Raw genomic sequence first — 23,333 nt, forward strand, 5'->3', positions numbered from 1 at the left:
TTTTCAGGGCATTTATTATCCTACTCCTTTTTTACAAAAATAAAATAAAATATGTAAATCCTATAATTATTAAATATAAAATCCTTTCCTAAAACATGCAATCATCATAAAATCACAGGAATGTTAGTTAGCCTAATTGCTCTTTTGTAGAAACCTACTGAAGAATGTATAGGCCACATGAGTCAATGGCTAATTAATGAGAAACTGCTTTTCTTTCTCCTGTTGGCTACAGGATTCACAGGCCAGTTTTGATGTCAATGGAAATGATTTTGACCCTATGCCTCGGTATGATGCCAGCAACGAGAACAAGTAAGGCACTACAACATTCATGACATTTTCAATTTACTTCATCAAGTAGAATGCACCAATTCTATTATGAAATTCTAGGAATCTTAAATCTTCATAAAGCAGTGGGATTTGCATTTAAATTTCTGTCAAATATGTATTTCTGTTACTCCCATGCACACTGCATGATACTTACTCTTTGAATGCATTTGGACTCATCTGAAAATACATAAAAATTAGTTTGAGAGTTCTGGGCATGTGAAATGAACCATTTAAAATCCATTTGGGATGCAGCAAAGGGTGACTCTTACCTTTTTTTGATATCTCTGAGTTACTGGGGTTTGCTATGTGTGAGAACTGACTTAGTTTCTGACTCTATTGAACTTTATAGATTTTGTGCTTTGCAGAAATACACAAGTTAATGGAGATTTTACTCTCTAGTCATTTATTTTAAACTAATGGAGATTTTGCACGCAGAGGTTTGCTAGACACTGTATAAAATCCAGAAATAGCAATTCTTTCTGATTATAATGTCTGTCGCTGATGACTGGTTAAGATATATCTGTATGAGTAGAGGGACCTTGACAGGTGGGCCCGTGGGAATTGCATGAAGTTCAACAATGCCAAGTACCAGGTCCTGCACGTGGGTCGGGGCAATCCCAAGCACAACTACAGGCTGGGCAGAGAATGGATTGAGAGCAACCCTGAGGAGAAGGACTTGGGGGTGTTGGTTGATGAGAAGCTCAACATGAGCTGGCAATGCGCGCTTGCAGCCCAGAAAGCCAACCGTGTCCTGGGCTGCATGAAAAACAGTGGGACCAGCAGGTCGAGGGAGGTGATGCTGCCCCTCTACTTGGCTCTGGTGAGACCCCACCTGGAGTACCGCATCCAGCTCTGGGGGCCCCAGTACAGGAGAGACATTGAGCCGTTGGAGCGAGTCCAGAGGAGGGCCATGAAGCTGATCAGAGGGCTGGAGCACCTCTCCTCTGAGGACAGGCTGAGAGAGTTGGGGTTGTTCAGCCTGGAGAAGAGAAGGCTCCGGGGAGACCTAATTGCGGCCTTCCAGTCCCTGAAGAGGGCCTACAGGAAAGCTGGAGAGGGGCTGTTTACGAGGGAGTGTAGTGATAGGATGTCGTGGTTTTACCCCAGCTGGCAGCTGAGCACCACGCAGCCGCTCCTTCACTCCCTCCCCATCGGGATGGGGGAGAGAATTGGAAGAGTTAAAGTGAGAAAACTCGTGGGTTGAGATAAAGACAGTTTAATAGGTAAAGCAAAAGCCGCGCGCACAAGCAAAGCAAAGCAAGGAATTCATTCACCACTTCCCATGGGCAGGCAGGTGTTCAGCCATCTCCAGGAAAGCAGGGCTCCGTCACGCGTAATGGTTACTTGGGAAGACAAACGCCATTGCTCCGAACGCCGCCGCCCCCCCTCTCTCTTCCCCCAAGCTCCTTATAAACTGAGCATGACGTCATATAGTATGGAATATCCATTTGGTCAGTTTGGGTCACCTGTCCTGTCTGTGTCTCCTCCCAACTTCTTGTCCACCCCCAGCCATCCCGCTGGCAGGGCAGTGCAAGAAGCAGAAAAGGCCTTGGGCCCGTGTAAACACTGCTCAACAATAAGTCCATAGAACAAAAACATCTCTATATTATCAATGCTGTCTCCAGCACAAATCCAAAACATATCCCCACACTAGCTACTATGAAGAAAAAATCAATCCTCTCAGCTGAAACCAGGACATAGGACAAGGGGTAATGGGTTCAAGCTGAAGCAGGGTCGATTTAGATTAGATATTAGGAAGAAATTCTTTACTGTGATGGTGGTGAGGCACTGGAACAGGTTGCCCAAAGAGGTTGTGGCAGCCACATTCCTGGAAGTGTCTAAGGTCAGGTTGGATGAAGCTTTGGCCACCTGGTCTAGTGGAGGGTGTCCCTGCCCATGGCAGGGGGGTTGGAACTAGATGATCTTTCAGGTCCCTTCCAACCCAAACCATTCTATGATTCTGCGAGTGATATATTACTCCTTCAGAGCACAGCTTCCTGGTATTTGTCATTCCAACTCTGCTCTTCTTTGGATGTGCTATGGTGAAGGTTGGGGAAAACACTGGGAGGGACACCTTCCCTCAGGAAACAGGCTACCTCTCTGTCCCATTGGGTATTTGAGGGCAGTTTTTTATCAGTTACATTTTCAAAATAGGTACTTGGCATAAGGAAATTCCATTCTGTGGAACCGCATGTATTAGAGGAAGGTGTATCCTACTAGTTGTCAATATGCTGTCTGTACATTTTGTTTTGTTGAAGTTTTGGGGAGAAAGCAAAGCTGTGATTACATGGTCAGCACAAAAGGGTTGCTCCACTCCTTACCTTGTGTTTGCTCGTTCCTCCTCCCTTTCCCTAGCCTTTGTGCAGCTATCCAGAGCAAAGAAGTAATCTAACTGAAAACTGTGCTACCAACAATAGCAACAACAAAATTCTTTTTCAGCTGAATACCTCATTCAGCTCAGCTTGTGGTCAGAGGAGAGCTAGATAGGCACAAGAGAGGTGGGGAAAATGAAGCATGGCCTGAACCTGTCAGTGGCAGTGCTGGCTTCAGAGAAATAAGGTGACTGTATGACAATGCCCCAGATGCCTACAATGGTCGTCCACAAAACTCAGCGTGATGGGCAGGCAGTTGCCAGCAGTAGCTGGCAAGGAGTTTTGAGAAAAGATGTGACAATCATCAGCCCTGGCCCTCTTACTTCTCAGCTGAGCTGCCAGCTTGCATCAAGCTCATCCTTTTCTCCACCTGCCCCCACTCTCCACTTTGGAAACACATCCTGGCTCATCTGTGTGAAGACACTCCTGTCCTTGGGGTTGGGATATGGCCAGGGTACACTTGGAGGCCTTCCAATTTAAGTGCAAATTCAGGGATTCACCTCTATTGCGCTGCAAGGAGCCATGTATCTCCGGCTGTGAATGATGGCTGAATCTTTGTCTTTAACTGGGTACTGAAGCCGTCACTTTCTCACAAAGCATGTCCAGAGGAGGTTGTTTTCCATTTTATTGCTAGTTAGAGATTGATATAGGATACTAAAGTGGACAGGTTAATTTCTCTCCTAGGGCTGGGGGATTCGAATTTTCCTACTCTACCTCCCAAGTGAATACTCTCATTGCCCAGTTCCCAAGGTCCTGAGGTGAGATGCGGTGGTGGGGAGGGCAGATGCTGAGCTGTACTGAGCCTCCTCAGCATTGTCAGGAGGTAGGGCATCAGTCTAGAGCCAACTTTTGGACACACAGGTAACTTGGAGCATGCTTTCAGTATAAGATTACTTGGTAGCCTAACCTCTGCACAGAGACTCAGTATTTCTGATTTGCAGATATACTGAGCCTGGTAAAGCAGCACCTAAGTACCTTCAACTTTTGGGGTTGTAGGCCCTCCTTCCTTAATTCCCACTAGACTCAACAAGAATTAAATGACGGCATTGAAAAGCCTTACTATCAGCCTGTCTATTTTTTTGTGTGTCCAAAATATCATCATAAATCAAAACAGAACAGAACAGAATAGCATAGCATAGCATAGCATAGCATAGCATCGAGTCGAATCTTTTCAGTTGGAAGGGACCTATCAACACTAAATACAGTGGGATAATCACCTCTTTTGACTGGCTGGTTATGATGTGTTTAATGCACCCCAGAATACGGCTTGCCCTCTTGGCTGCCAGGGCACACTGCTGACTCATATTGAGCCTGCTGTCAACCAGCACCCCCAGATCCCTTTCTGCAGGGCTGAAAGTAGTAGTCCCATTCACTACAACCCTTTGAGCCCTGCCCTTCATCCAGTTCTTCACCTAGTGCACCGTGTACCTGCTCATCTCACAGTTGGACAACTTGTCCAGAAGGATGCTGTGAGGGGCAGTATCAAAAGCCTTACTAAAATCCAGAAAAAACTACATCCACCACCTTCCCTTCATCCACTAGGCAGGTGACCTTATTGTAGAAGGATATCAAATTGGTTAAACAGGACTTTTCCTTTGTGAACCCATGTTGACTGTGCCTGATGATTGCATTGTTCTTTCAATGCCTTTCAATAGCACCCAGTATGATCTTCTCCATAATTTTTCCAGGTACTGAGGTTAGACTAACACGTCTGTAGTTTCCTGGGTCTTCCCTCATGCCCTCCTTGTAAACTGGAATAACATTAGCTAGCTTCCAGTCATCAGGGACCTCCCCAGACTCCCAAGACCTTTGGTAGATGATTGAGAAGGGTCCTGCGCTAACATCTGCTAGCTCCTTCAGTACTCTGGGGTGAATCCCATCAGGCGCCATGGACTTATAAACATTCAGCTGATACAACTGATCCCTTACAATTTCAGCGTCCACAAACGGAAAGCCACTGTTCCTGCAGTCGTGGTCCTGCGACTCAGGGATTTCTGATTATCCAGTATATGTGACCATTTGGCACTAGATATCTCAAGTTGTGCCTGAAAGCAAAAGGTTGCACACGGAAGCAAAGCAAAACAAAACATTTACTCTCTACTTCCCATCAGCAGGCAACGTCCAGCCACTTCCTGGGAAGTAGGGCCTCAGTACGCGTAGCGGTTGCTGTGGAAGACAAATGCCGTAGTAATGAATGCCCCCCCCCCCCCCCTCCTCCTTTCTCTTAGCTTTTGTTGCTGAGCAGATGTCATATGGTATGGAATATCCCTTTGGTCGGTTTGGGTCAGCTGTTCCGGCTATGTCCTCTCCCAAGCTCTTGCCCGCCCCCAGCCTACTGGCCATTGGGGGATGAGGGGGAATGTTGGAGAGACAGCCTTGATGCTGTGGGAGCACTACTCAGCAATACTGGCAGACTTTGGCCTGTTTAGGAGCCTGGTTGACAGAGTCCCTTGGGAGGCAGTCCTGAAGGGCAAAAGAGTCCAGGAAGGCTGGACATTCTTCAAGAAGGAAATCTTAAAGGCGCAGGAACAGGCTGTCCCCATGTGCCGAAAGATGAGCTGGCGGGGAAGAAGACTGGCCTGGCTGAACAGAGAGCTTTGGCTGGAACTCAGGACAAAAAAGGAGAGTTGATGGCCTTTGGAAGAAGAGGCAGGCAACTCAGAAGGACTACAAGGGTGTTGTGAGGTTATGCAGGGAGAAAATTAGAAGGGCCAAAGCCCAACTAGAACTTAATCTGGCTATTGCCTTAAAAGACAATAAAAAATGTTTCTACAAATACATTAGCAACAAAAGGAGAACTAAGGAGAATCTCCATCCTTTATTGGATGCAGGGAGAAACATAGTGACAATGGATGAGGAAAAGGATGAGATACTTAATGCCTTCTTTGCCTCAGTCTTTAATAGTAAGACCAGCTATTCTCAGGGTACCCAGCCCCCTGAGCTGGAAGACAGGGACAGGGAGCAGAATGAAGCCCCCATGATCCAAGGGGAAATGGTTAGCGACCTGCTACACCACTTAGATGCACACAAGTCTATGGGGCCGGATGGGATCCACCCAAGGGTACTGAGGGAGCTGGCAGAAGTGCTCGCCAAGCCACTCTCCATCATCTATCAGCAGTCCTGGCTAACCAGGGAGGTCCAGCAGGCAGGCACCATGGACTTATGAATATTCAGCTGATACAACTGGTCCCTTACAATTTCAGTGTCCACAAATGGAAAGTCACTGTTCCCACACTCGTGGTCCTCCAACTCAGTGGACTGGGCAGCCCAAGGTCTATCATTGATATTAAAGACTGAGGCAAAAAAAAGCATTGAATGCCTCCACTTTTTCTTCATTCCTATTAGTTATATGACCATCTTCAACAAGTATCGGTCCAGTGTTTTCACAGTTTCAACTCTAATTGAGCTTTGGGATGCTTCAGAATTTTTTTTCTTCATAGAGTCCCTTGCAAAGCCCCACGTCATAGCATATATCTCATACCTTTTGCTTTTCCCTTTCCGCAGCCAAAAGGCTCCAGAAACATCTAAGTCCAGAGTCTCATGTGATCTACTTCATTTTGAATATTCTTATCTCACAAAGTTTTGGCTACTTCTGTTAGAGATGTCTGAGCCATTGCCTCTATGGTTAGCCACCACCTTTCTCATTGACCGTGAAGCCCAGAGACTGTAATAGCAGCTGCACCACAGTCCCTGTAAACTCTGTTGCTCACTAGAATGAGATATTTGCCACCTGTTCTGATGCTGGGCTTATGTGATGCTGTGATAACATGTTAAAAAGGGTGAGGCACTGCATTTTTTAACAGCATACTATTGGTCAAAATCTCAAGCCAACTGCTTGCCACCTTGTCTTTTAATTTCCCTGTCCATCCCTCTACCAGTTTAAGAAAATCACTATAAGAAAATAGCTAGACAGTGCAATGCTGCTGAATAAATTTTTCTTCTTTTCTGAAACCATTTGCTATACTATTTAGGAAGTGAGCTAGTTAAAACCTCTAGACTAATCTCTGACTCTTGCCCAACAGTTAACAGCAATATTATCATTGCAAAGGAGTTCTGTAAAATGACCTGACAAACAGAAAATTAGAATTTTCTGAAATCTAATATTTCTTGCAATTAAGGATATGGACAGGAGAAAAAATATTTAAGGCAGGTGCTAACAACTGGGATAATTATTATGAAACTGAAATATAAGTGTAAGTAATCAAACATGATACTTTACATCAAAAGGTAATTCCAGTAGGTAGTTTAGATGATTATTTCTGAGGGTTTTCTTTTTAAGCACTAATAGAAAAATCAGCTATCATCTCATTAATGTGGTAATACAACTGGACATTAGCAAAGCTTTTATTCTTCACAAAGAAATCTCAGTCCCATTAACATTATGATTAAGGATTAATCATAACATTATGATAGGATTAAGCATTTCACCTTTAGGTTACTGTCACACAAGGTTCAGCTTTGAGCTGGTTTTTGTATCATGTACAGACAAAACACTCTTTCATGTGCAGGAAAGGAACACCAACTTTTTAGGTTGCTATTCCCCAAAACAACTAGACAGAACAGGAACTTTCACCCTACTCTCAGGGTGAAACCTCTAGGTCTAGGTACGTTGTGAACTGTAAACTAGTTCATACTGGATCACAAGTGAAAATAAGTCTGATGATAGTCTGATGCTGTCGTGCATCCTCAGCATGTTTAAATTATTCTTGATTCTTGCTCAAGCAACACAGGCTTCTCAGGGATTTTTGCTGATACAGGCACCTCTCCTGTTCTCCATGAGCTTTCAAAGATGATGCAGAGTGGCTTAGCAATAACATCTGCCAGCTCCCTCAGCACTCGTGGGTGCATCCCGTCAGGGCCCATGGATTTGTGGATGTCGAGTTTGCCCAAATGTTCTCTAACCCGATCCTCCTCCACCAAGGGAGGGTCTTCCTTTCGCAAGATTTTCTGTCCTACCTCCAGGGCCTGGGATTCCTGAGGGCCGGCCTTAACAGTGAAGAGTGAAGCAAAGGCGGCATTCAGTAACTCCACCTTCTCTGTATCCTCCATCACCAGGGCACCCACCTCATTCAGCAGCAGCCCAACATTTTCCCTAGTCGTCCTTTTGCTGTTGATGTACTTGAAGAAGCCCTTCTTGTTGTCTTTGACATCCCTTGCCACATTTAATTCCAAGTGGGCCTCAGCCTTCCTTGTTGCATCCCTACATAATCTGACTACATCCCTATATTCCTCCCAAGTGGCCAGTCCCTTTTTCCACATTCTGTAAACCTCCTTCTTCCCTTTGAGTTTTTCCAGGAGCTCCTTGATCATCCATGCAGGTCTCCTGCCTCCTTTGCTGGATTTCCTACTCTTCAGGATGCATCGATCTTGAGCTCGGAGGAAGTGGTGCTTGGATATTGACCAGCTCTCTTGGGCTCCCTTACCTTCCAGAGCCCTAACCCATGGGATTCTCCCAAGCAGGTCTTTGAAGAGGCCAAAGTTAGCTCTCCTGAAGTCCAGGGTTGTAATCCTACTCATTGTCCTGCTCCTTCCACACAGGATCCTGAACTCCACCATCTCATGGTCACTGCAGCCAAGGCTGCCCCCAACCTTCACATCCCCAACCAGTCCTTCTTTGTTCGTTAGTACAAGGTCCAGCAGCACCCCTCTCCTCGTGGGCTCCTCCACCAGCTGCGTCAAAAAGTTATCATCAGTGCTCTGCAGGAACCTCCTGGACTGCGCGTGCCTGGCCGTGTTGCCTTTCCAGCAAATATCAGGGTGGTTCAAGTCCCCCATGAGGACCAGGGCCTGTGATCGTGAGGCTACTGCCAGCTGCCTGTAGTTGGAGTAGTTGACTGAAGTTAGCCAATGTGACGCCCATCCACAAGAAGGGCTAGGAGGAGGATCCGGGGAACTACAGGCCTGTCTGTCTGACCTCGGTACTTGGGAAGGTTATGGAGTAGATCGTCTTGAGCTCCATCATGTGGCACATGCAGGACAACAAGGCGATCAGGCCCAGTCAGCATGGGTTTATGAAAGGCAGGTCCTGCTTGACTCACCTGATCTCCTTCTATGACAAGATGACCCACTTAGTGGATGAGGGAAAAGGCTGTGGATGTTGTCTACCCGGACTTTAGTAAAGCCTTTGACACCATTTCCCACAACATTCTCCTGGAGAAACTGGCTGCTCATGGCTTGGATGGGCATACTCTTTTCTGGGTAAAATCTGTCTGGATGGCCAGGCCCAAAGAATTGTGGTGAATGGAGTTAAATCCAGTTGGTGGCTGGTCACAAGTGGTGTTCCCCAGGGCTCAGTATTGGGGCCAGTTCTGTTTAATATCTTTATCAATGATCTGGACGAGGCTATAGAGTGCACCCTCAGTAAGTTTGCAGAGGACACCAAGTTGGGTGGGAGTGTCAATCTGCTTGAAGGTAGGAAGCCTCTACAGAGGGATCTGGACAGGCTGGATTGATGGGCCAAGGCCAACTATATGAGGGTCAACAATGTTAAGTGCCGGGTCCTGCACTTGAGTCACAACAACCCCGTGTAATGCTACAGGCTTGGGGAAGAGTGATTGGAAAGTTGCCTGGTGGAAAAGGACCTGGGAGTGTTGTTCGACAGCTGGCTGAATATGAGCCAGCAGTGTGCCCAGGTGGCCAAGAAGGCCAACAGCATCCTGGCTTGTATCAGAAATAGTGTCGCTAGCAGGACTACAGAAGTGATTGCCCCTTTGTACTCAGCACTGATGAGACCGCACCTCGAATTCTGTGTTCAGTTTTGGGTCCCTCACTACAAGAAAGATATTGAGGTGCCGGAGCATGTCCAGAGAAGGGCAACAAAGCTGGTGAAGGGTCTAGAGAACAAGTCTTATGAGGAGTGACTGAGGGAACTGGGGTTGTTTAGTCTGGAGAAAAGGAGGCTGAGGGGAGATCTTATTGCTCTCTACAACTACCTGAAAGGAGGTTGTAGCGAGGTGGGTGTTGTTCTCTTCTCCCAAGTAACAAGCGATAGAACAAGAGGCTGGGCAGGGAATGTATTGAAAGCAGCCCTGAGGAGAAGGACTTGGGGGTATTGATTGATGAGAAGCTCAACATGAGCCAGCAATGCGTGCTAGCAACCCAGAAAGCCAACCATGTCCTGGGCTGCATCAAAAACAGTGGGACCAGCAGGTCGAGGGAGGTGATTCTGTCCCTCTACTCCACTCTGGTGAGACCCCACCTGGAGTACTGCATCCAGCTCTGGGAGCCCCAGTACAAGAGAGACATGGAGCTGTTGGAGAGAGTCCAGAGGAGGGCCACGAAGCTGATCAGAGGGCTGGAGCACCTCTCCTCTGAGGACAGGCTGAGAGAGTTGGGGCTGTTCAGCCTGGAGAAGAGAAGGCCCCAGGGAGATCTAATTGCGGCTTACCAGTTTCTGGAGGGAGCCTACAGGAAAGCTGGGGAGGGACTGTTTATCAGGGAGTGTAGTGACAGGACAAGGGGTAATGGGTTCAAGCTGAAGGAGGGTCGATTTAGATGAGATGTTAGAAAGAAATTCTTCCCTGTGAGGGTGGTGAGGCACTGGAACAGGTTGCCCAGAGAGGTTGTGGAGGCCCCCTCCCTGGAAGTGTTCAAGGCCAGGTTGGATGAGGCTTTGGGCAATCTGGTCTAGTGGAGGGTGTCCCTGCCCATGGCAGGGGGGGTTGGATCTAGATGATCTTTAAGGTCCCTTCCAACCCAAACCATTCTATGATTCTATGATTCTATGATTCTAAGAGGAAATGGCCACAAGTTGCACTAGTGGAGGTTTAGATTGGATGCTAGGAAAAATTTCTTGACCGAAAGGGTTATCAAGCACTGGAGCAGGCTGCCCAGGGAAGTGGTTCAGTCACCATCCCTGGATGTATTTAAAAGACGTGTAGATGTGGGGCTTAGGAACATGGTTTAGTGATGGACTTGGCAGTGCTAGGTTAATGGTTGGACTTGATGGTCTTAAAGATCTTTTCCAACTGAAATGATTCTATGGTTCTATTCTATAATAGTCAAAAAACTGGTGTGTTATCAACACCTTTCTAGCTACAAATACAAAGCACAGCACTATGAGGGCTGCTATAGGGAAAGTTAACTCCATCCCAGCCAGACCCAATAGTGAAGGGTTTCCATTGCTGAGGCTTATTAGTCAGGAAAAAAAGAAATGAGAAATAATTAACAGTGGGTTTATGAAGTGACTGTAGATAACCAGTGTGACACTCTCTGAAAATTTATTTTTAAAGTTTTAAATTAAATCTTCTATTAGTTAAAGAGGAGGTCAGTTAGAAACATTAGATTAATCTTTGAAGCCTTATAGTCAAAACCAGAGTGGGACAATAGCATCTTTAACCACTATGGTATGTAGGAGTCCTGCCACAAGTTTACTATGTTTTATACAAATTGGCAGCAAATCTTGAAGCTTGTAAATGGTACAGGCCTATCCCAGAGCTTTCTTTTGCTCAGAGGTTAAAGACAACAGTCAGCTGTGGATGAAGTCATTCCTGCTATGCAAATTATCTTGTTTTGGTTTACTGTTGAGTGTTGCTGCTTAATTCTTTTCTGTTATTTCACTGTTACCTGTAAACATCTATGTCGAAACAACAGCATTATATCCAACATAATGACATTCTTTTCAGTGTCAGTCCAATACATCCACTGTGTTTTGTTATTACTTTCCTTTGTCAGTCATATCAACGTAGTTGCTCAATAAAATGCCAAACGCTTATTTTTTTTCTAACAGTGACAAGCTGCTAGTTTACACAAGCTGCTTATGTTGAAGACCTCTAATATGTCCTAATTCATTTAATCAGAACAGATATTAGATATTTGACAGGCAGATCAGCTTCTGCTGCTTCCTGGATGGTCAATAAAGTAAAAAGCTCCTTTGACTTTGCTGTGTCGCTATTCATAGTGGATATCTGAAGAAGAGAGCCCATTAACAGCCAGGGAGCCTGAAGTCTCTCATTTCTGGCTTGAAAGATCATGTTAAAAAAAGTTTCCCTTGTAGTAGTGTGATAGAAAGGAGCACTGACAACTGGGGATATCTGTCTATATAGTTTATATATTTTGATTGCCAGTATGCAGCTGTTGCTATTCCTTTGAAATTCACTGTATCGTGTATTGAAGACAATACTAAAGGGAAGATAAGCTGAGAAGCACTGCTGTACCATCTTCTGTCCCTGTACACTGTTACCCAATGAACATGCCTCTCCTTCAGATGGCTGTACCTCAGGGCTAATCTTCATATATCCTTTGTTTCTCTCAGGGAAGGACTGAGAGACTTGACCTATGTTTGTAAACTTTTTTGAGAGGAAAACTTTCTTTCCTTGAAAGAAAAATGTAGAAAGATTGTGCATGAAGTCCCACCACATAGTGCATTTGATTATATTTTACCTTTATTCTAAAACAGGTTTTTAACCTACAGGAAGAGATAAAAAGGTTTGCACTAAAACATGACAGAAAACAAGCAACATTTTGATGTTTTTGAATTCTCATGCTTTTGCCTCAAAATAAAAATGTGTTCATTTGAAACTTTTTGAAAAATTGTAAGTGGGACCCCAGCATTGAAGGTAACTGAGGACAATTAGCTGGGACAGAGGAGATGCAGTCTTTGTCAGGCTGATTCACTGATCCCTGACAAGCACCCTCATCACTGGTCTCTATAGTCAGTACCTTGTGAGAGCTTTTCATTTTGACAAGACAATGAAAAATTCATTGGACTACAGGGCTTGATTCAGTAGCCTTTTGATCCAGATACCAACTTCAATAGTAGAAATCATCCTAATTAAAGTTTTGCAAAGTGCCAAAAATTGTCTTTTTAGTGAACTCTTCTAGTCTGCTCATTATATTATTACACTGCATTACACAATCCTCACCAAAGTGCACAAGTGGTTTGAGTTATATCTTTCTGTGCCAACGGACATTTCTCTGAGTAGTCATTGAAACTGAAAGAAGTCACACAACAGAGGAATAAACAAAACCAAAGTTCAGCCAGAATTCCATTTGTTCACAGAAGAAAAAATTGTCCTTTTTCATTACCTTATATAGGTTGCTGAGGAGTATATCTCATTGAATACTTGGTGTTTGAGGACCCAGCACTCTTCCTTTTTAAAATGTATAAAACTTTTGTGATCTCAAATGTTTAACCATGACACTACAGGAAAGCTTTTTCCCTGTTTCTAATTATTGAAGTACCACACAGTGAGCTCATAACTAAAATGACATTCTGAAGTGTTATTCAACTGCTTCTAGTTCTTTTATGTAAATAATTGATAACAATGAGTCAGATCTTCCCCTTCAATTCAAAGTCAACAATAGAAGGGATATAAACTTTGATAGTTACTGTATTTGTGATGTTAACATTTCTGAAATCTTTTTTTTCCCCTGAAAAGTCAGAAATTAAAGCTTGTTTTTCAGAAAATCTTTTTTTCCAGAGTTGGTTTTTCATCTAAGTGTCTGTATTTTGAGGTTTTGTGCTTAGGAGGAGACACATACAAGAATTCTACAACTACAGTAGACTACTTTTGACTCACCAAAATGGTGGGTTAATTTCAGGTTTTGCACATTTAAGGTCTATGTCTGAGTATAATTCAAGTGAGAAAATACATTTCTTTGTGTTGTCTCCTTTTCAGACATTGCAGATATTAGAGAATGCTGAAGTGAGTGGTTCCATAGTGTGTGTTTGGTGATTGGTTTGACCAGCTGACTTCACTGTTGTCAGCCCACTTCAAAGCAGTGCAAAATGTGGCTCATTGAGAATTGTCAGCCAGCACATACATGCACAAAGTATAGTATTGATTCACCCTTTACTCCTTGTGGCATTACAAGCAAACCTCTAATTACACATTTGAAAAATCAATTGTGAATCCACAGTCAAAAGCTTTTAACAGTTGAGTTCTGCGAAGTTATGCTATAAACATATGTCTTAATGGAACTAATAGATGTTCTTATAAGATTTTCAGGCTAAAAATTTTCAGATGTTACTTTTCCTTTCAAATGAAAAAATATGCACCTGTGTAGGTTTATTGCTCTAGGCAGGCTTGTTTCTATATTAATTATTTTCTTACAGTTTCTCTGTTTTACATGACTGATTTTGTAATTTTTCTTAAAGATACGCAGTCAAATCTCTAAAGTTTGACTCTTTCAGCAAAGTCAGATTGCATTTAAATGAAAAGCATGAATCACAATAGAGACCGATAATATACTGTCATGAAAAAGCTTGTGAAATGGAAGATGAGTAAGATACAATGTCTAAGTAAAGAATGTATTCATAACAGGGAAGGCTTGCAGCCATGAATTTAAAGTGATGTACTGAATCTGACTGAGATGGAGTTAATTTTCTTCATAGCAGCCCATATCATGCTGTGTTTCAGACTTGTGTCCAAAACAGTGTTGAAACACCAATGTTTTGGCTATTCCTGAATGGTGCTTACACAGGGTCAAGGCCTTCTCTGTTTCTCACTCTGCCCTTCCAGGTATTGGCTAGGGGTGGGCAAGAGATTGGGATGGGACACAGCCAGGACAGCTGACCTCAACTGACCAAAGGGATATTCCATACTATATGACATCACGCTCAGGGATGTTGCTCAGGGACTAGATGGCCATCAGGCTGCTAGTGGGAGGTGGTGAGTGATTTCCTTTGCATCACTTGTTTCTTTTTCCTTTCTTTTCCCTTCACTTAATAAACTGTCTTTATCTCGACTCATGAATTTATTTCACTTTTGCTCTCCGATTCTATCCCCCATCCCTCTGGGTGCGAGTGATCAAGCAGCTGGTGGGTGCTTAGTTGCTATCTGGGGTCAGCCCACCACAGTCCTTTTTGGACCCCAACATGGGGTTCAAGATAATGACAGATTTGATCAGAGTGTGTTATACTGAATTTATAGTCGTTATACCTGTTTAGCTGTTATTTGGCATTTTGTTACTTTCTGTTGCTGGTCATGAAGTTGACTTGTTTGTTCTCGATACTGGTTTATTTGATCCCTCACCTGCTCAATGGCATGTTTCCTCTCTTGCTGTACATCAAACTCCAGGGCTTGTTAATGTCTGCTTTTGGCTCTTCCTGTTTGCTGTGTTGTTTATCACTTTGTTTTGGTTTGCCTGGGAGAGCTATGATAAAAGCATTGGCTTTGAGCTTAATCTGGTATTTGGGCCCTGCATTGCTGCCATCCCAGTACACCATGAACCATCTCCCTTGTGGAGACAATTGACTATTACACCTTTCTCCTCCTCTGAGACCCACATAGTGGGGGAACGAAGAAAGGCACGTCCTCCTTCTCCTCCAGGATAGATGTTTTCTGCCTTGTAACAATGACTCTTCTATTTCTTAAACATCTCTGTGTAACCAGAATCCTGATATTGGTGTGTGTCATAAATATGATTTCGGCTTTTCCTAAGCCTAACCAACTGCTTGGGAATGCCACGTGGGGATGTGTCCTGAGGCAGTCAAGTTATGGGAGGCAAGGTGCGTGTGAGAATTTGGGCAGGTACCTAGAGTGATTTTCCCCTCTGATAGTTTGGGATTTCACACCTGAACAGGCACAGAATCCTGTTGAAGTGACAGAACACTTGAAGAAGGGATGCATTTATACCAAAGAGACACAATTACTTGCACTGTGCTGGGGCCTGGCCTATGCCAACCAAGCCTCTGTTCAGCACCCTCAAGGAGATGAGAGGGTCTCTGGATCTGAGAACATGCAAATGGACACTGTGGCTAAGCCAGAGACTCAACCCTCGACTATAACAGTTGCTCTTGTAGTCAAGAAGAAACAATGGCAGCAGAGGTCAACTAGGTTAGTAAGGGAGGAAAAAGCTCCTCCTAAGAGGGAGCAGGAGGAAGAATCAGAAAGGGCAGCCTGTTCTGCAGCAGGGCAGCCATAAGAGCAAGAGAGGGAGGAGACAGAAATCATAAACGAGTCGGAAACCACCCACTCTATCCCAAAGCAAGCTGGAAGATATGACTGGAGTGTTGGGATGGAAGGGTACAGGCTCTTTAGGAAGGACAGGCAGGGCAGATGAGGAGGGGATGTTGCCCTCTATGTCAATGACCAGCTGCAGTGCATGGACCTCCACCTGGGGATGGATGAGGAGCCCACCGAGAGCCTATGGGTGAGGATTAAAGGGAGGGCTGGGGCAGGGGACATCATAGCAGGGATCTGCTACAGGCCACCTGACCAGGGGGACCGAGCAGATGAAGCCCTCTATAGGCAGATAGGAGCAGCCTCACGCTCACAAGCCCTGGTCCTTACGGGGGACTTCAACCACCCTGACATCTGCTGGAGGGACAAGGCAGCAGGGCACAAGCAATCCAGGAAGTTCCTGGAATGTGATGATGATAACTTTCTCCTCCAAGTGATAGAGGAGCCCACGAGGAGAGGGGCCATGTGGGACCTTCTTCTCACCAATAAGGAGGGCCTGGTAGGGGATGTGAAGCTCAAGGGCAGCCTTGGCTGCAGTGACCACGAAATGGTGGAATTCAGGATCCTCAGGGCAGCGAGGAGGGCACACAGCAAGCTCACTACCCTGGACTTCAGGAGAGCAGACTTTGGCCTCTTCAGGGATCTGCTTGGTAGAATACCATGGGACAAAGCCCTGGAAGGAAGAGTGGCCCAAGACAGCTGGCTAATATTCAAGGGTCACCTCCTCCAAGCTCAGGAGCGATGCATCCCAACAAAGAGGAAGTCAAGCAAAAATACCAAGAGGCCCCCATGGATGAACAAGGAGCTCCTGGGCAAAGAAGTCAGACAAAAAAGGAAGCCTACAGAGGGTGGAAGCAAGGGCAGGTAGCCTGGGAGGAATACAGAGAAACTGTCCGAGCAGACAGGGATCAGTTTAGGAAAGCTAAAGCCCTGAGAGAATTAAATCTGGCCAGGGATGTCAAGGACAACAAGAAAAGCTTCTATTGGTATGTTAGTGATAAAAGGAGGACGAGGTAAAAGGTGGGTCCGCTCCAGAAGGAAATGGGAGACCTGGTTACCCAGGATATGGAGAAGGCTGAGGTACTCAAGGACTTCTTTGCCTCAGTCTTCACCAGCAAGGGCTTGAGCCGCACTGCCCAGGTCGCAGAAGGCAGGGACTGGGAGAATGAAGAACCGCCCACTGTAGGAGAAGATCAGGTTTGAGAATATCTAAGGAACCTGAAGGTGCACAAGGCCATGGGACCTGATGAGATGCACCTGCATCCGCGGGTCTTGAGGGAACTGGTTAAGCCACTCTCCATCATATCTGAGAAGTCCTGGTAGTCCGGACAACTTCCCACTGACTGGAAAAGGGGAAACATAACCCCTATTTTTAAGAAGGGAAAAAAGGAAGGCCCAGGGAACTACAGGCCGGTCAGTCTCACCTCTGTGCCTGACAAGATTATGGAGCAGATCCTCCTGGAGACTATGCTCAGGCACATGGAAAATAAGGAGGTGATTGGTGACAGCCAACATGGCTTCACTAAGGGCAAATTGTGCCTGACAAACTTGGTGGCCTTCTATGATGGGGTGACAGAGTTGGTGGATAAGGGAAGAGTGACTGACGTCATCTACCTGGCCTTGTGCAAGGCATTTGACACTGTCCCGCACGACATCCTTGTCTCTAAACTGGAGAGACATGGATTTGATGGATGGACCACTCGGTGGATCAGGAATTGGCTGGATGGTCACACTCAAAGAGTTGTGGTCAACGTCTCAATGTCCAAGTGGAGAACGGTGACGAGTGGTGTTCCTCAGGGGTCAGTACTGGGACCGGCACTGTTCAACATCTTTGTCAGCAACGTGGACAGTGGGATTGAGTGCACCCTCAGCAAGTTTGCCGACGACACCAAGCTGTGTGGTGTGGTCGACACGCTGGAGGGAAGGGATGCCATCCAGAGGCACTTGGACAGGCTGGAGAGGTGGGCCCATGCGAACCGCATCAAGTCCAACAAGGCCAAGTGCAAGGTCCTGCATGTGGGTTGGCGCGATCACAAGCATGACTACAGGCTGGGCGAGGAATGGATTGAAAGGAGCCCTGAAGAAAAGGACTTGGGGGGATTGATTGATGAGAAGCTCAACATGAGCCAGCAGTGTGCGCTTGCAGCCCAGAAAGCCAACCGTGTCCTGGGCTGCCTCAAAAGAGGTGTGACCAGCAGGTCGAGGGAGGTGATCCTGCCCCTCTACTCCGCTCTGGTGAGACCCCACCTGGAGTACTGCATCCAGCTCTGGGGGCCCCAGTACAAGAGAGACATGGAGCTGTTGGAGGGAGTCCAGAGGAGGGCCACGAAGCTGATCAGAGGGCTGGAGCACCTCTCCTCTGAGGACAGGCTGAGAGAGTTGGGGCTGTTCAGCCTGGAGAAGAGAAGGCCCCAGGGAGATCTAATTGCGGCTTACCAGTTTCTGGAGGGAGCCTACAGGAAAGCTGGGGAGGGACTGTTTATCAGGGAGTGTAGTGACAGGACAAGGGGTAATGGGTTCAAGCTGAAGGAGGGTCGATTTAGATGAGATGTTAGAAAGAAATTCTTCCCTGTGAGGGTGGTGAGGCACTGGAACAGGTTGCCCAGAGAGGTTGTGGAGGCCCCCTCTCTGGAAGTTTTTAAGACCAGGTTGGATGAGGCTTTGGGCAACGTGGTCTAGTGGAGGGTGTCCCTGCCCATGGCAGGGGGGTTGGAACTAGATGATCTTTGAGGTCCCTTCCAACCCAAACCATTCTATGATCCTATGATTCTATGAAATCTGCAGCTTCAGTTAATAGGAGGTGTTCATAAAGCATACCAAGAGTTTCTGGTCTGTGTAAAGAAATATTGAGGGTGACACCAACTTCCTTTGTAATCTGAGGTCTTGTTTCCAAATTAGGATTAATTTTAGACTTCAAAAACATTAACAAAACTTTATACTATGATCATTGTACATATGGTTACATGAGAAGAATTAATATAAGGACTTTTTCTCAAAGTTTTATCTGTGGAATATAACTTATGTCAGGTTAAAATACTTTGGTAAATATCATGGAGAAACTAAGGTCATTAAAATTATGTAAGAATTTGGATGCAACAGGTTTTGATGGATCATTACGATGGTTTAGCCCCAGCCAGCAGCTGAGCACCACGCAGCCGCTCGCTCACTCCCCCCTCTCCCCTAGGGGAGGAGAATGGGAAGGAAAAGGCAAGACCTCATGGGTTGGTATAAAAACCCAGTACTTAACAGACTATACAAAACTGGTGATACACAATGCAGTTTCTCACCCAAGGACTGTATGACTCAAACCGCACGCTCAGGCCCATCCCGAAGCTGGACTGTCCCCGAGCCACACGTCCTGGAGCTGCTGCCGCCCCTCCCTGACTAGCCCCCCTTTTATACTGAGCATGATGTCATATGGTATGGAATATCCCTTTGGTCAGTTTGGGTCAGCTGTCCTGTCTGTGTCCCCTCCCAACTCCTTGTGCACCCCCCACCCATCTCACTGGCAGGGCAGTGCGAGAAGCAGAAAAGGCCTTGGCTCTGTGTAAGTACTGCTCAACGACAACAGGTCCATATAACAAAAACATCACTATATTATCAACACTGTTTCCAACACAAATCCAAAACATAGCCCCATACCAGCTACTATGAAGAAAATCAATCCTCTCAGCTGAAACCAGGACAATCATTTACATACATTTAATTTTTTTTTATTCTAGTTAAATTGGTGGAATTTGTGAATAAAATGGATATTGATCTGCTAACAGCACCTACAAATGTCATGATTAGCAATTTTCCCAGGTTTCCTGTTGAGATATGTATTGCTTTTCAGTCTCTTTTTATGAAGACATATGGATGTTTTCAGGTCTGGGGTTTGTTTGATTGTTTGGGGGATGTGTGTATTTTTAATACAAATCTATCTATCTAGTCTATTAACTATTAAAATTACAAGATTGTCTCTGTGTCACAACTGATTTTTTTTTTCAAGGATCCAAAAATCTCTTTCACAGAAATAAGATGTGGAAAGAGAAAGAGAGGGTATCTCTGAGGTATCTGTTGAGGTTATTTTCTAGTCAGCTGGAACCTGTAAACATCCAGCCAGCATTTCTTTGGAGTGGGGAAGCATCGTTTTCCAGGCTTTAGAGGACAATGCATTCATTGGCTGTACCATGGGAACATGAACTGTGTGGTGGGTTAACCTTGGCTGGCTGTAAGGTGCCCACCAAGCCGCTCTATCACTCCCCCTCCTCAGTGGGACAGGGATGAGAAAATAAGATGAAAACCTCATGTGTCAAGATAAAGGCAGTTTAATAAAGAAAAGCAATTTTATTGCTGAGTGTGACCTCATATGGTATGGAATATCCTTTTGGTCAGTTTGGGTCAGCTGTCCCAGCTATGTCCCCTCCCAACCTCTTACCCATGCCCTGACTACTGGCCTTTGTGGGTGGGGAGGGAAGGGATGTTGGAGCCTTGATGCTGTGCAAGCACTGTTCAGCAACAGTCAAAATGTTGGTATGATATTGTCCTGGTTTCAGCAGGGATAGAGTTAATTTTCTTCCTAGCAGCTGGTATAGTGCTGTGGTTTGGATTTAGGATGAGAATATTGTTGATAACACACTGATGTTTTTCGTTGTTTCCAAGCAGTCAAGGACTTTTCAGCTTCTCATACTGGCCTGCCAATGAGAAGTTAGGGGATGCCCAAGAAGCTGGGAGGGGACACAGCCAGGACTGCTGACCCAAACTGACCAAAGGGATATTCCATACCATATGACGTCATGCTCCATTTATAACTGGAGGGTTGGCTGGGAGGTGGGGCAGCTCAGAAACTTGCTGAGCATTGGCTTTGGGTGGTGAAAAATTGTGCTGTTCATCACTTGTTTTGTATATTCTATTATTATTATTATTATTATTTTCCTTTTCTGTCCTATTAAACTGTCTTTATCTCAACTCACAAGTTTTACTTTTTTTTTCATTTTTGATTCTCTCCCCCATCCCACTATGAAGGGAGGGAGTGAGCGAATGACTGTGTGGTTGTTTTAGTTGCCGGCCAGGCTTAACCACTACAGTTCTCAACACTGTTTTAGTCACAAACCTAAAACACAGCACCATATGGGCTGCTAGGAAGAAAGTTAACTCCATCCCAGCCAGACCCAGTACAATCTCCACCCCTTATTCCATACCATTTGCATCATGCTCAGATCCCACATAATTTGATACATTTATATATCTTCTGACCATCTCCTTGAATCTATTTCTTGTTTCAGAAATGCCCTCTTACCAACACTTACAACTTACACTACATACTTAAACCATCTTTATAGCCAGCATATGGATTTATACATTCTCATTAACTACTATCCCCTGTCCTTTCACAGATAGATATTATTTCACCATTCCATGGGCTTCTGCCACTCCCCCAAATGTTCATAAGAACAGGTTATGACTTGGGCCCCATCTGTCAAGATGGGTGCTCAGGACAGGAGAAGCAGTGTGTTCGTTTGTTGGGAGCCAATACCAGCTTGAGTCGCTTGGTTTCCAAAAGTTTTCTTGCTTTTGCTCTTCCTATTCTCTCCTCCTGTCTTGCTGGCAGGTGGAGTAAGTGAGCAACTGTGTGGTACTTAGCTGCTATCTGGGGTCAACCCACCACAACCGGTAAGAAAAAACTTCATAAAATGCAATTCAGGGAATAAAACAGGACTTCGTAGTATCACTTTGGGTAATATTTCCCAATGTTTTCAAATCTGGCCATGTAAGCTACATAAGCCATGGTGCACTGTGCATTTTCTTTACAGAGCGACTACTTAACTGAGCGTGTTGAAGTTGCACCATCACATACAGGTCTGCCTTCACGTTAGCATGTCTGGGCTTCTGCCTGCCAAATGGTGACAGCTGAATATTCACAACAGATATTTATGTAGTTTGTTGTTTGTTTTTTTTTAAGAACACAGAAAAGCAAATAAATAAAGGAGACATTTCACTTGGTAGTTTTCTAAGCTCTACTGAATTACTACAAATTGCCACTAATGTGCAACTTACATTACAGATACCTTTGGCAAGCTAGCCCTGTTTCCTGCTCTTTTTTGACACTCTCCTTCTCTCCCTGTAGGCTTTAAGGAGCTCCATCAGAGCAGAGACCTCACCTGCATGTACCACACTGGCATAATAATCCCTTTGCCCCTTACAGGATCTGCTGGAAATTAGCTTAAAGTTCTTTCAGAGAGAGAAAGAGAGCAAGGGAGAAAGCATGCCAGTCCAAAGTGCATCAAATAGATATCCTTTACAGACAACTTTAAGATTATGTTTGTGATTGATAGCCAGATCCTACTGAAGCAGGAATTAACACAGAAACAAATGCTTAACACAAAATACTGTATAGGAGCTTCTTAAACTGTTGAGTAAAAATGCTAAAACTTTTCCTGAAATAAACACAGAATTTTTTAGATTGGAAAGGACTTCATGAGATCATCTAGTCCACCCCACCCCACCCCACCCCCGCTCAAGTAGAGTCAGCTAGAGCAGGTTGCTCAGGACCATGTCCAGATGGCTTTTGAATATCTCCACAGATGGAGACTCCACAACCTCTCTGGGCAACCTGTCTCAGTGTTTGACCAGCCTCACAGTAAAAAAGTGTTTTCTTGTGTTCAGATAGATAGAATTTCATGGGTTTTAATTTGTGCCCATTGCCTCTTGTCCTGTCAGTGGGCATTATGAGAAGAGTTTGGCTTATCTTCATTCCCTCCCATCAGGTATTTATACACATTGATAAGATCCCCCTGAGCCTTCTCTTCTCCAGACTGAAGAGTCTCAGTTCTCTCAGCCTCTCCCTGTATGAAAGATGCTCCAGTCCCTTAATCATCTTAGTGGCCCTGCACTGGACTTTCTCCAGTAAGTCCACATCTTTCTTGGACTGCGAACACAGTACAGATAATCAAGAGTGACAATGACATTGCAATGACAATGACAGTGCAATGACATCCCTTTCCCATCTTCCCTCCCAAAGGCAAAACACTCTCTATGTTTGGGATGAAGAGACAGTGGATTTATAAAATTCACGGTAGTGTTCTAAGCAACATCATGCAAAGCTATCACACTTTTTTCCTACTCCCCCCATTGTCGCAGAATAACCAGAATGCAATTTTGATCAGAACAGAAGCAGTTTATTACTATAGCTGTAGGAGAGAACACAGAGTAGTAGAGGAACAGACAGTGCTAAGTACTCTGCCCAAATGAGGCAGTAACAGCGTTTATATACCTTTGGGTTATACTACTTCTTCATCAAATTGAGTCAGGTAAGCAGGATATGGTAAATAACAAAATTGACTGGAATTCTTCAGATAAGGAGGCTCTAGACAGTCAGATAAGGAAACCTTAGGCAGTACGTCCCTTCACAAATAATTCACTCCTTTGTTAATTAAATTGTGCAAGACCATTAACTGCAAATGTTTCTTAACTAATAAGGCCTACAAAGGCCTATGAGACCTTAACTACTTTGCTTCCATACCACCTATTCCACACATTCTCTAGATGCTGATTTTGGCATATGCAATAAAATGTGTAATTTCTGGAATGTACATTTTGTTTTACAATTGTGGCACTTGATGGGGAAAGTAGGACTGATGACCTACTATCTTTATCTTTTTACCGGCTGATTATTTCATCCAGTAAAACTCCAACATCTGTTTCTGTAATAAAAAGTCAGCAAGAACAATGTAAATAATTTTTCACC

General features: G+C 44.8%; 2 protein-coding genes and 1 long non-coding RNA gene across 9 annotated transcripts in view; 2 read left to right on the forward strand and 1 right to left on the reverse strand.

Moving 5' to 3' along the window:
* The window catches only part of LOC142599148 (SWI/SNF-related matrix-associated actin-dependent regulator of chromatin subfamily A member 2), a 686,065-nt gene that overhangs the window by 490,258 nt on the left and 172,474 nt on the right, over nucleotides 1-23,333 (forward strand). The window lies entirely within an intron of this gene.
* LOC142599154 (proprotein convertase subtilisin/kexin type 5-like) overlaps nucleotides 1-23,333 on the forward strand; it is a 287,421-nt gene that overhangs the window by 96,117 nt on the left and 167,971 nt on the right. For both annotated transcript variants that reach the window (XM_075738888.1, XM_075738886.1), the window contains exon 5: nucleotides 233-309. In XM_075738888.1, the coding sequence (XP_075595003.1) occupies nucleotides 233-309 (77 nt within the window). The remainder of the gene's footprint in view (nucleotides 1-232; nucleotides 310-23,333) is intronic.
* Nucleotides 1-23,333, reverse strand: part of LOC142599232 (uncharacterized) — a 537,129-nt gene that overhangs the window by 48,855 nt on the left and 464,941 nt on the right. The window lies entirely within an intron of this gene.

This window comes from Balearica regulorum, chromosome W (genome assembly GCF_011004875.1).
Source record: "Balearica regulorum gibbericeps isolate bBalReg1 chromosome W, bBalReg1.pri, whole genome shotgun sequence".
NCBI lineage: Eukaryota > Metazoa > Chordata > Aves > Gruiformes > Gruidae > Balearica > Balearica regulorum.